Below are 13135 nucleotides of genomic sequence, written 5' to 3'. Positions count from 1 at the left end.
ATGACCTTTTGTATTCTCAAAAGTCATTCAGGTGCATTGGCAAGGTTCTGTTTTTTTGTTGGCTTTTGTTTTCTTTCCCTGTTTCCTCTTTTGTCACATTGCACCACTTCCCAGGTGATGCCTTTATGAACTGGTCCCAGCTGAGCACTGTCAGTTAGACAGGAAGATGGTGCTCTTGTACCCTTGTCGCTGATGATTTTTCAAAAGAATTGACCATTGATTGTCTCTTCCCTAATGCTACATTTATTGTAAAAGATGGTTACATGGCAATGTCAAAATGCTAGAAATGTCTACTGTGATCATTTGCAGATGCTCTTTTATTAAGGATTAGTAAAACATGTATCACATGTATCACCCCTGGCCGCTAAGTCCAGTCGCAGACGACTCTGGGGTTGCGGCGCTCATCTCGCTTTACTGGCCGAGGGAGCCGGCGTACAGCTTCCAGGTCATGTGGCCAGCATGACTAAGCTGCTTCTGGCGAACCAGAGCAGCGCACAGAAACGCTGTTTACCTTCCCGCACTTTGATGTGTTTTTGAACTGCTAGGTTGGCAGGAGCTGGGATCGAGCAACAGGAGCTCACCCTGTTGTGGGGATTCAAACCACCGACCTTCTGATCGGCAAGCCCTAGGCTCTATGGTATAGACCACAGCGTCACCCGCATCCCATAATGTGTATATTGCCCAAATACCATAGATTCCGGCGTATAAGGCGACTTTTTAACCCCAGAAAAGAGGTTTAAAAGTTGGGGGTCGCCTTATATGCCGGGTATGGGTGGCACAGAGTGGAGCCCGCCCCCGCCCCCCGCCCCCCGTTGCTGCTTTGGAAGCAGCAGCAGTGAGCGGCAGGCTCAGCTCTGCACCAGGCGGCTTTCTCCCGGCCCAGAGCTGCCCAGCATATTAGGCGACTGGCCTATAAGACAAATCCCCAAATTGCAGCTGCTAATTTGGGGGTTCGTCCAATGCGCCCAGTCACCTAATACACCGGAATCTACGGTAATAATGTCCTCTGAGTGGTAACTTTTTATAGAAAGAACCACACTGTTCCAAAATGAGCCCACATTGCTCTATGAACATAGGGATCATGCTTCATGTGATCGTCTTAAAGAATAAAGGTTTACACTCTCAAATTTTAGGATGTTGTGTGCATTGCAAACAATTACCCCATTTAAATAGGCTGCATCTGAGGGACAGGTGAGAAAGCAAGAGCCGCAAGTACAGCTTGCCTCCTCCCCTTGCAGAAGAGTTGCCGTCTGCCGCCATTCCACAGAGCCACATTGCAGGAGAGATGAGCCACAGCAACCACCTTCGGCTGCTGAGCAGCGACTCCTGGCCGTGGTGGCTGTGCTCTTATTATTCTCATCATCATCAGGCTGGACCTGTGGAGAAGCAGCCCAATAATCGTGGATCTCTCTCCCTTTGTATATTTACCTAAGAATCTTACCAAAGTATTTTAAGTAGTTTGCTAGACCTTTGAGGGCCACATTTAACTTGATCTTTTTATCTGGAAATTCAATTTTTTTATTTTATGGTTTCTTTCTTTCCTCCTGTTGTGTTCCGTATTCAGAATTTCCTTTGTCCTTTGGCTGTGGTCTGCTGTTGGCATAAAAATCAAGCTCAAAAGATGTCCCACAGAACTATTGATTTATATCACCTTGATTGGCAATTTTCCCTTAAGATGATTAAAATGTCACTTTATCTCTTAGGTCACTCTGCAGTACAATAAATGCTTATCACCTGGCCTGCAGTAACTGTGTGGAAAACTGCACCTATGTTTTGTTCAGCAACAAGATTACATTTTTAATGGACCTGTTGATGCACCAGTTAATGGTATGTAATGCTTTAACTTTGAATTAACTGTGTTAGTGCCATAGTGGTGACTAGAAATACCTGATATAACTGGACCACTTACATCGTGGATGTTGTGTTTCCTTGATTTTACCAATGTGATGTGCGGACATTTGTATCTTCCTCTGACACATAAAAAGGAGCAGAATCAGGAGCTTGCAAGTTTGCGGAAGGAGGGGCTCAAACCACAACCCCATCATCTGTAAAGTAAGAGGCAACATTTTAGAAAAAAAGGACATTTGCGGGAGGGGACTTATTCTTATTCTTATTAATAATAACACTAATTACATTTATCAGTTGGTTTATACAGTAAAAGTTCTCAAAGCAACTTGACAAGGTAAAATACAGCATATAAAGCAGTTTATACCAATGAACAATACAAAATGTGTAAAATGCTCACCCAACAACATATTAATAGGAATAATTCGTACCCACCCCACAATAGATGAGCACACCATAGGAGACAACACAAATTAGCTTGGGTATACAATCAAAGTCCTGGCCTGTTGCCTAGAGGCTGACAAGGATGGCACTAGGCATGTTTCCCTGGGGAGAGTATTCCACTGACCGGGGCCCCCACTGTGGTCAGGGGCTGAAGCCATCTCACGTCCACTGCTTGCTGCCACATAACTTCCCTCTAGCTCCTTCCACTTGGTCCAGCTAGGGGATAAGTGGCAAAAGGAGACACTCGGTAAGGAGACAAATGTTTAGGGGCAGGGGCGCATTCGCCTGAAAGAAAGCTAACGTCCGCTTTGTACATGTTGGGTTTGTTGCCCTCTCACGTAGTTGAAGTCTTGGAATTCACATGGGCTATTCTGCATTCTGTTTTTATTACATGAAAATGCATCATTCTGCATCTTGACAGGTTTTGCAAATCGGGGGGGGGGGGTGGAAAAGAAAGACAGATACATTTTAATGGGGAAACTTTTAACTTTCACTTAATTTCAGATGTCATTAAATATTTTATTAGAAACTCATTTTTAATTCATAGTAACCTCCTTATCATGAGATATTTAGTCTAGGACGGCTACTTATAAATGGTGTGTATATGTTTTCATGAGCCAAGCAGTTTGTTAATTGAAAAGTTATGTATGTGCCTTGAATAATTTACATTGCACAGTTAGAACCAACACACCATAGGACAGTTGACAAACACTTAAGAGGAAGCCTTCGTTGTCAACAAAAGGAACCTGAATGCAACTTGTAAATTCTGTTTTTCATTCGTCACATGGTCATTTGCCTTCCTCCAGCTCTTTCCTGGAAGAACTGAGGTATACAATTTGAGCTTGCTTCCACTTAGCTCTCTGTTGTACGTGGGGAGCCACAGTATGGCTGTACGTCCTCTGCTAAATGCACAAGATACTTGTTTGAGCAATTAAAGTATAAAAGAGGTCCACCAGCCGTTAATATGGCTTGATGTCAAAGGCCTCTTCCTGGGCTCAGATTTCATTCGTTATCATTATTTCTCTTTTGCATCTGGCTTGGGTTGGTGAATCTGGGGTCCCAGTAAAAGGCACATAGTTCCCATAAGCCTGAAGTCTGTCCTTTCCTGGAATAGGCATTCAAACCCTTTGTTTAGATGAAGAGGCAAAACTCTTCCACTCAAAAACGAACTCACACCAGTTCCTTCATCAAGAATCAGCCTCAGTGGCCATAACCTTTTCCCCAGATGAGCCTAGACCACGGAGCTTCCACAGATTTGCTTACATCAGAGCAGCAGATCCTGTGGACCATTTCCAACTTCTGACACTTGGAGCAGCATCCAGTTATCTGCTGGCTCGTTGTTTTCCTTGACTCAACAGTCCTCTTTTCGTCTAACCACTTTAATGCTGACATTTGCTATATCAGAGACATGCAATGCAGTCCCAAGCACATTTACTCAGAAGCAAGCCCCTCTGTGTTCAGTAGGTCTTATGCCCCAGTGAATGTATATTGGATTGCACCTTTATCCACTGAGACAAAAGCGTCCACTGGAATGAACACCTGTAGGGTTTTTGTGAACTTATTGCTGAAGGGAAAGTTTAGTGAAACAAATCAGTGAATGTTCTATTGTGTGCATGAATTGAGTCACTGAGTGTCCCACATTTCTGTAATACGGATTATTGCATAGAAAACTAACATTGGGGGAGTGTGGTGTCAAGGTGTGTTTTTTTCTCTAGTGAAAGAATCAAATAGATTGTAAGACAGGCTCACTTGTTCTGTTTGAGCAGTAAACTTGAATTGTTAATTTATAACAAGCAGTTGCATCCTATAAAATTTATAGTTACTTTTTGACATTTTCCTTAGAAAGACATGTGTGCGTTGCATGATGAAACCTAAAAACTGAATATTTTTAGCAGTGTCTTAAGTTGAGGAGAGGTGGTGGTGATGTATTTCAGTACAAATTCTTTTGTGTTTTAAAAAATAGACTCTATGGGGCAGGTTGGATTAATTTATTAATCAAGTGCTCTCAGATAGATCTAATGAGTGTTTCCAAATGTCTTTGGAAACAACAAGCTGAGCAAGTTAGCAAGCAATCTGAGCTTGCCTTGAACCTGGTCTTAGGTGCTTTTGTTCATTCAGTTAGTTGCTTTCCTTTCAGAAGTGTCACTGCCACCGTGGGTTAAATGTTCCCACCACATTTACTAAGCACCAGATTCTTGCTTCCACTGCCTCTTATGTACAGTACCTATTCCTGAACTATATCCAAATTATGGACAAAACCACGCATGACTAGCATACATTTTACCTTGGATTGCATTAATCTAGGAATCTTAATTATTTAGAACAGTTCCTGCAAGATTGGACTTTCCTTCTTTTTATTCACTATGAAATAATGCATTCCATTATTTATTGATGGATTTGATTCACTTTATATCCGCCCTTCCTCCCGAAGGAGCCCAGGGTGCCAATGTATCCCCCCATTCCTCAAAGACGCTCAGGACGGCATCCACCGTTTTCACTCCTCTTTGTCCCCTCCTTTCATTTTATCCTCACAACAACCCTACGAAGGAGGTCAGCCTGAAAGTGACAAGCCCACGGTCAGTGGACCTTCCCAGTCCTAACGTGACATTCGTAGTCATGATACTACAAAGAGTCAAAGTCTGGGATAATTTGAATTTCAAATTTGAGAGCCATCTTGGCAATCCTTTATAGCTCAAAGTGTCAGATATGAATAAAACATTAACAATAGTAAATAAAATGCATTGATTGCTAGTTGTTTCTTGTTTTAAGTATCTCTCTGTTTGTAAACTCTCTAAGGAGCATCTGATAATTATTATTTTTTCCTTTTCCTTTTTTGAGTGGCCTTACAGCTAAAGGAGGGTGAATTCTCGTTATTGCCCCTGCATTTTGTAGCTTAAATTACTTGAATGGAGATGCTTATGTCATATTTCAGATTTGAATAAATTATGGAGCAAAATGTACACCCTTAAGGAAAGGTGCTTTTATCAGCCAAGTAATGGCACTTGCATGTTGGACTCTGCAACAGAGGGACTTGCTTTAATACTGAGGCTTACTAGGCTTTTGTCCTCCTCTGGGTTATTTCTTCTTGTTGTCTGTCTGGAGGCTGAAGGACTGGAGCTGTCAGGAGCTAAAAGCTTTGTTTAGTCCCCAGCCAGGTAACACCAGTCAGCTTTATCTTCCCTTCCACCGCCCTGCAATTGGCCTCCACCCTGACCTCGCAGACCACCCACCTTAGGAAGCAGCGCCAGTCACTCCATAGCTTAATTGTTCGGTTTTGTAAGGGACAAGGGAGAGAACGTCAGTAGTATTTACTGCAAATACTTTCCAGAAGTGCCTCTTTCTCAAAACGTTTCTGTTCAGGCAAGCCCAGAGGTGTTTTAAAGTCTGCAGAAACCACAGCACCACTGCTGATGTTGAGAACGGGATTCAGACACACCAGGAATGCCATGATCAGAGATAGCAGCACAAGGTGTACAACACCCCTTGTTGCGTGTCCCCCGAGGGCACCCACAGAAAGACAGGTTCTGCTTTGGAGAGGAAGGGCAGTCACAAAATATTATCCTGTGGCATCAGCCAAGAGATCCTTAAGGTCATCCTGAGGAATGTTTGGAAAAAATTAAAACCAACAACATTTTTGCTCTTTCCATGGGTCTGCAGTAGATTGTACGTGGAAGGCTTAATAGTGGGTGAGATTGATAGATAGATGATTTGAATGTTTCAGTATAGGTTGCCTACTTGTCCCATATTTGTTTCATCTTTTTAAGTTTTAGATGTAGCTTCTTCACTTGCTGTTTGGAGCTGAAAGCTGTAACTTGGGAGAGTATAGAGAAGGGATTTATGTAGGCAGTAAATTGGGAGTTTGCGTGTTGCCGGGAGGGGGTGGGGAGTTCTTCTGGCATGCATTTTGTCAATTGTAGAGGTTTTCCCAGCAAAAGCTAGAAGGTAAGTGGGAACTGTGACTTGGGCCTGAGTCTCCCACTCCAAGAAAAATTTCCTTAATTTTGTTTATTTAACTGCAAACTAACTGGAGTCTCTTCCTCCAAGTCCCGCCGTCATCTTCGATTAGAGAGCCTACTCGGTGATGGCACCTCATATTTAAGATGTCCTCTGTAGACCTGGTTCCCACTCTACTGCCTTTTAAATGTCAGGTGAAAAGTTATTTTTGTGCCCCCGGGCATTCTAGCACACTGAGAGTTTGGTGGTTTAATAAATGAACACTCCAGTTTTTGTGTGTTTTCATTCTGACTACAGAACTTTATTGTACTGTTCTGTTCTTTAAACTGTATGCTTCCCTCAGAGCGTATGCTCATTCTCTAAATTATTCAGTGATAACATGTTTAGATCTAAGCTAATAATAAAAGTAAGGCCAGATGTTTCATCTTAGGACCGCTCTCATTCTCCCCCCCCCCCCATTGCTTTAAGATGTAAAAAGCGTCAGTGGGTACCATTTTGATACTTTGATGACTGTGTCAGGGTGTTTGTGAACATTTTAGTTTGCTTTTTGGGCCAAGAACTGAATCAGAGGATTCAGATATTTTTTCTTTAAAAGAAATTTTATTAATAAATAAAGAAGGAAATACATTATCATAAGGATAATTAAATTCTGATTCACATATTAGTTCAGGAGGTGTGAATTGGGTCAGGTTGATTAAAAATGCAGACTGAACAAAATTCCCTGTCCCTGCTTTGCAGCAGGATTGCAGATCTTGATCAAAAAGCAGCAACAGGGACATCAACAATTCAAACAGGAAAATTAAAATGGTCATTTTTTTTTTGTTTTGGTTTTTTTTTTGCAAAGTGCTACCTCACAAAGTGTTGACTCATGCTAATTCCAAAAGAATGTGTATCTCAACTTTATATAACCTTGGGTTTCACTTTAGATTGTTTTGCACTGTCCACTTCCGGGCAGGATGACATTCAAAGAACAGCATCCAATGGGACAGTGGTGAAGAGTATTGGTGTGCTCCTGTGTTTTAATACTACTACCTGTTTACAACTGTGGGAGCCAGTAGCATTTTAAAGAATACTAGCCTTTAAAGCAGGATTGGTTCCCCAAGCGCAAACAGCTGCCCTCCCCAGAGCTGCTCCTTCCAGCCTACAATAGCAGTTGTGCGGCTGCCTTTATTGCGGGCTCCATTCAAGCACTGCAAAACTGTTTCTCCTCAGCGCCTGCTCAAGCAAACTGGTTATGCTCAGGGGCTAGTTGCCACCAGCCAGGTACACAGAAGCCAAAAGGACAGGTTATCTCTTCATTCTGCTGCAGTTTCTCATTATTATTATTATTATTATTATTTGTAAGCAGGTACTGTATTACGACTTCAAAATTCAGCAAGAAAAAATGTCAAACACAATAAGATAGTATAGGCAAAACTGTTCCTTCCACTGCTGAGAAGAATTGTTTGTGCAAGGAGCACAGTTGTTGCCCAGAGTTATCCTGCCTGGATGGCGGCTGCTGTCCGTGATTCTCAGCTGTGGGTAGAACATGCTAAGACAGATTCAAAATGGTCCGCGAAGTTTACACTGGAAGCACTAAGCCCATCAAAGAGGATTAGGCCTCCCACCTTTTTAGCATTTACCTGCTGGACCTTCTTGGATGTCTTTAGGACTGTGCATTAGAATGGAGCAAAGCTCCTGGTCCTGTGGGTCAGTCAGTAAGAGCATGCTGAAAGCAAATGGGAAGAGCCCTCAGTTCAGTTAGCCAGTGTATATCTTTCCTTTTTTTAAAAAAAAAAAAAGAAGATATTTATTACTTTTAAAACTTACAGGGGGGAAAAAGAAAAAGAGAAGAAACAAAAGAAACAATACAATATAGACAATACAAAACACAACCTTAACATCTAAACACCATAAACTATACAAAACAAAAACAATTTAAAAACACACATCATACCTTTACCATAATCTATCTTTCATTCCCTTGTTTCATTGACCTCCTCTCACCTCCCTCCTTGTATTCCACTTCTATATGTTATCTCAGCAAATCCTTTATCTTAAAATATTTTTAATCTTATTCCCCATTAAATCTAATATACCTATTTACAGTTAACCTCTTAAAACATTTCCACTAAGGCCAAAAAAAAAATTCCATTCCAAGATTTTTCTATCCCTCATTAAATTTTACAGAATTTCCCTATATAGACTTTAAATTTTCCAATCTTCTTCACCATCTCCTCTTCCTGGTCTCGGCCTCTGCCAGTCCACTGGCGGAAACGCCCACTGACGGATTCTGCCAATGATTGAGACAGTCACGGAATACTGACTGTCCAGTCAGGGGAAAGTTTTAACCAAACTACTCAGCTTGGAGCAGTTTGCGCCTTACGCACAAGCAACCCCAACCCCATTACACCAACATTTTTCTATCACTCATTAATTTTACAATATTTCTATATATAAACTTTAAATTTTCCAATCTTCTTCCACCATCTCCTCTCCCCAGTCTCGGACTCTGCCAGTCACTTCCGTCAACTCCATACAGTCCATCAACCTGGAGATCTTATGTCCGAGGCTCTTAACTCTTCTCCACATCCCTTCCGCCAATCTTCTTCATATTCTTTAATTCTAGAGCAGTGTTTCCCAACCTTGTGCCTCCAGCTATTTTTGGACTACATTTCCCATCATCCCTTGCCACTGGTCTTGCTAGTCAGGGATGATGGGAGTTGTAGTTCAAAAGCAGCTGGAGGCACAAGGTTGGGAAACACTGTTCTAGAGAACAGATCTCGGGGAAGCTCCGACCCAACAGCACTTTTGTTCCATCTCGACAGGTCAGCCAGATTTCCATAGTTAAAACTAGGATCCATAAAGTATTTCAAATCTTGTTTCAAGGTTCCTCCAAATCCAAAGGCCCCCAAAGCTCCAATCTCCTCCTGACCCAAATCCATGTCCTAAATGTCAATTGATCCCTGCATAAGGGGATCTCTCCAACCTTTCCCCTCCAGTCCAGGCCAGGCTCCAATCCTCAAAATCTGACCTCTTCCAGTTTCAATCACAAAGGGCCCCAACCTGTAACCCCCTTGTATTACTTTAAGTTCGACAACAGCAACTTTCTCCTTTTCCTTTTCAACGATTTGCCCTGTTGAAATAGATTCCTGTGCCAGATCCTGAGTTATTTCTGTGTTGGTATTCACTTTTAGTCCCGAAATGCCTGGCTTCGGCTTTGTTTACAGGAGATGCGTTAGGTTTATTGCACATCATGCGTAGGGGCAGAAGAGGTGGAGTAGAGAAAAGGGCAGGTCTGTGGTCCTGAAAATGTAACAGACAAACAAGATGACAGCCCACTTTCCTATTAGCAGCACCAGGAAGATAGGAAACTTCCTTAGCGAGACCAACAGTCTGTCTAGCTCTGACTGGCAGCAGCTCCCCAGGGTTTCAGGCAGGGAGTTTCTCTCAGTCCTACCTGGGGAAGGACCCTGGGACCTCTTGCCTTCAAAGCGGGTGCTCTTTCCCTAAGGGCTGCAGCCCACTTGGTAAGGGGGGGAGCAGGAAAGATTGCTGTTTCTGGTGGCCCTTGCCCCCTGCTGGACTTGCCACCACAACTGACCTTGTGCATGCATCTGCTGATCTCAGTAAGGACCGCTGTGCATAAATTATCCACTTCTGTTAAAAACCCCGTGTCCTAGTCCTACTAACGCTAGTTTGAGAGTACAACCCACACAGAGGTTTGTTCATTAATTTATTTTAAAACATGTGTTTTGCTTTATTATTCCCAGTATTTGTACCCTACCTTCCTATAACAAATAACAGAAGCACTTGGCAAAACCAAATAAACATATATATATATATATATATATATATATATATATATATATGTTTTAAAAGGCCAAAATATATATTTTAATAGTCCAAAAGCAACAATACAAAAACAAAAAAGTCAGAATCAGCAGCATTCAGATCTCATTTCAAAGCATTATCCAAAAAACACCTGCTGAAATAAAACCATCCTTGCTGCTGCCAAAAGGCACACAGCAGTGGGACCAGGCAGGCCTCTTTTGTCCAGCCAGTTCAGATTTTGGATGCCTGGATTGAAAGGGCCCTCATCTGTTATATCTGCCTGCCATACATCTGTGGTGTTTTAATCATGCAGATAGATGTGAAAGGACCTCATGGCTGCTGATGTCACGAAGGCACAGAAGTGCGTGCTCATGTGCTAGAAGAGCAGCATAATTTACCTTTTCCGTATTGGCAGCTTTTTGTAAACACTGTGACTTTTTGGTTTCCTACCTGTAAATGCAGGTACTCAGCTGTGTCCTTCGCAGCCCTTTCCCCCCTCACACACACACAACACTGCCTGGCTGCATTTTTAAAAGGCTCCAAATTGATCACAGATCATCCAGTGTTGTGTGTAGTTTGAGCCAGACATGTTTAGGGAAGAGAATGAAATACCTTAAGTTGTACAGTGGTACCTTGGTTCTCAAACTTAATCCGTTTGGGAAGTCTGTTCCAAAACCAAAGCGTTCCAAAACCAAGGTGTGCTTTCCCATTCTATGGTTCATTCTATGATTCTATGATTCTATGATCCGTTCCAGACTTTTAATAACAACCCTTAAAACAGCCATTTGACATGAATTTTACTATCTAACGAGACCACTGATCCATAAAATGAAAGCAATAATCAAAGTACTGTACTATAAAATAAATAAAAACAGTATTGTAGATGATAAAAATTAAAATTAAAAAATTTTCTTACCTACACTGATTATAGTGTTTGGCTGCGGGGCTTTTATCCATTTCCGCAGTCACACAGTCAATAAATCAACCAGTAGCTGAACTGGGTTCCACACAGTCACAAAAAAAAGCCTCAAAAACAAAAACGCAAAATAAATAGCAAAAACAAAAGCACCAAACCTAATCCATTCCGGAAGTTGGTTTGACTTCCGAAATGTTTGAAAACCAAGACGCAGCTTCTGATTAGTGTAGGCGCCCCGTTAACAATAGCCGACAGCTGCATCGGACGTTCAGCTTCCGAAAAACATTTGCAAACCGGAACACTTACTTCCAGGTTTTCGGCATTTGGGAACCAGGGCATTTGAGTACCAAGGTACCACTGTACAGAGAATGCTTGCTGTGCTAATGACTTCCAAATTGTAGCATCTTACTTGCTAATTAAATAGGTACACGTGTTTTAAATACAATCCATCTACTTAGGTAGAGGGTCAAAATCACCAGGCGTGAATTACTCCAGGCTGTGTAAATTACTGATGCAACACAATATTCTTTCTTCAACTGAACTTGAATAAGTAGCTGAAGACTTCTCACTTCCTAGCTTGGCTTGTTACCAGGAACAGACTATTACAACGGATTTTAAGTACCAACTCAAGGCACAGAGCTGATGAATAATAAAAAAAAATATGCATGTTCTTCATTGCCAAGTGTTACCATATTCCCATGGAGAGAGATACAGCACTCAACTGTGGGGCAACTGTACTTTATGATTCCACTATTGTACAATAAAAGTGTAAATACCTTTTTTTTAAAGTGAAATCACTTTGGAGTTATCATTAATTTCTGAGTTTAGAAAGCAGCCTTATTTGTTTTTGTATTCATTCCAAAGTTCCCTGGAGCCAGCCTTTTTCTTCCTAGAATGATACCCAGCTCTGGACAGTGTTGACAGTCTGCCACTTAAGACACATCTCCTTCTGTTTATCTTCATCCTTATTATTACTAATGCACGCCTTAAAGACTCTGGGGTGACTCGGTGAAGGGCATCACCTCACCAGCTGGAGGGCCTCCAGAGGCAGGCGACCAGGGTGGTGAGGGCTCTGGGAATAAAGTCCTGTGAGGAACTGTTGAGAGAATTGAAACAAATGATTTGGAAAATGGAGCAGGGTTGTTTTGTTTTTTAATAATTTATTTTGTTTTGATACATGTGTGCAGGTTTACATTCCAGATGACCATAATGCTACCTTAGGAAGAACTGCCAACAAGCAAGTGTTTGAAGGTGTAACCACTGGAGTTCTAAGAATCATAGCTGTGGTGTTCGGGTGCCTGATCTCCAGTGTATCGGATGGGAACAAACAGATTTGTGTGCCAAAATTAATTCAGGAACCAAAGAACAAGGCCACACAAGCTGAAGCCTTTAACAGCAGGATGCAAGATCTCATTAGGTGAGAAAACAACTGGATGTTTTAACCTCTTCATAAGGGAAAATGAAAGATCAAGTCCTCTCCATCAACCTGACTGGAGTGAACTGCCATTTGGCCCCTCCTCTTCCAGATTAGTCTCCGCCCACAGTTTCCCCACTTCATCCAGGGGAGAGGTGACGGCCGCAGGGCTGAGCTGTAAGCAGCAGTCCTTTGACACCTCCCCTCCTGCAGTGGCCATGGTGCCTGAGCAGGTTTGTTGTCCTGTTCCTTCCCTTCCTCTTCTCTCTTTCGTATCTTGAGTACATTGGCTGATATAGTAAATAAATAAATATTGAAGCCATCTATTTGTTTATCAAATGTATATCCTTCCTTCCCTATATGGCCTTAGATCCCAAAGATGCATGACAAAATCATCTATTAAAGCCCAACATTAAAAATACAATATAAACAAGATACATGTTAGCAAAATACATGTTAAACAAAATCAGTATAGCATTATGGGCCAATAATGTTAAACAAAATCAGTATAGCATTATGGGCCAATAACGTTATCCATCTTCAAAGTCCTGAATAAGGATGTGCATACTTGGCCACTGACTAAAGTTCATAATGTTGGTGCTAGGTACATCTCAAAGGAGATCATTCCAGAAACATGAGGATCCGTGCCAGTATTCTTGCGGTGGTGATTTTTATTGTGCTGATTTTTGTTGTGCAGCCTGTAAGCTTGAATTTGATGGTAATTTTTTTGTGAACCCATGTGAAATTAT

The 13135-nt window shown here is 41.8% G+C and overlaps 1 protein-coding gene across 7 annotated transcripts in view; it reads left to right on the top strand.

The window, feature by feature from the left end:
* Positions 1-13135, top strand: part of SCAPER (S-phase cyclin A associated protein in the ER) — a 209785-nt gene that overhangs the window by 147197 nt on the left and 49453 nt on the right. For all 7 annotated transcript variants that reach the window (XM_079991504.1, XM_079991500.1, XM_079991499.1 and 4 more), the window contains 2 exons: positions 1704-1827; positions 12160-12389. In XM_079991504.1, coding sequence (XP_079847630.1) covers positions 1704-1827; positions 12160-12389 — 354 coding nt within the window. The remainder of the gene's footprint in view (positions 1-1703; positions 1828-12159; positions 12390-13135) is intronic.

The sequence above is a fragment of the Podarcis cretensis genome, assembly GCF_951804945.1.
Source record: "Podarcis cretensis genome assembly, chromosome: 9".
NCBI classification, from domain to species: domain Eukaryota; kingdom Metazoa; phylum Chordata; class Lepidosauria; order Squamata; family Lacertidae; genus Podarcis; species Podarcis cretensis.
This window is presented reverse-complemented; position numbering and strand designations above follow the sequence as displayed.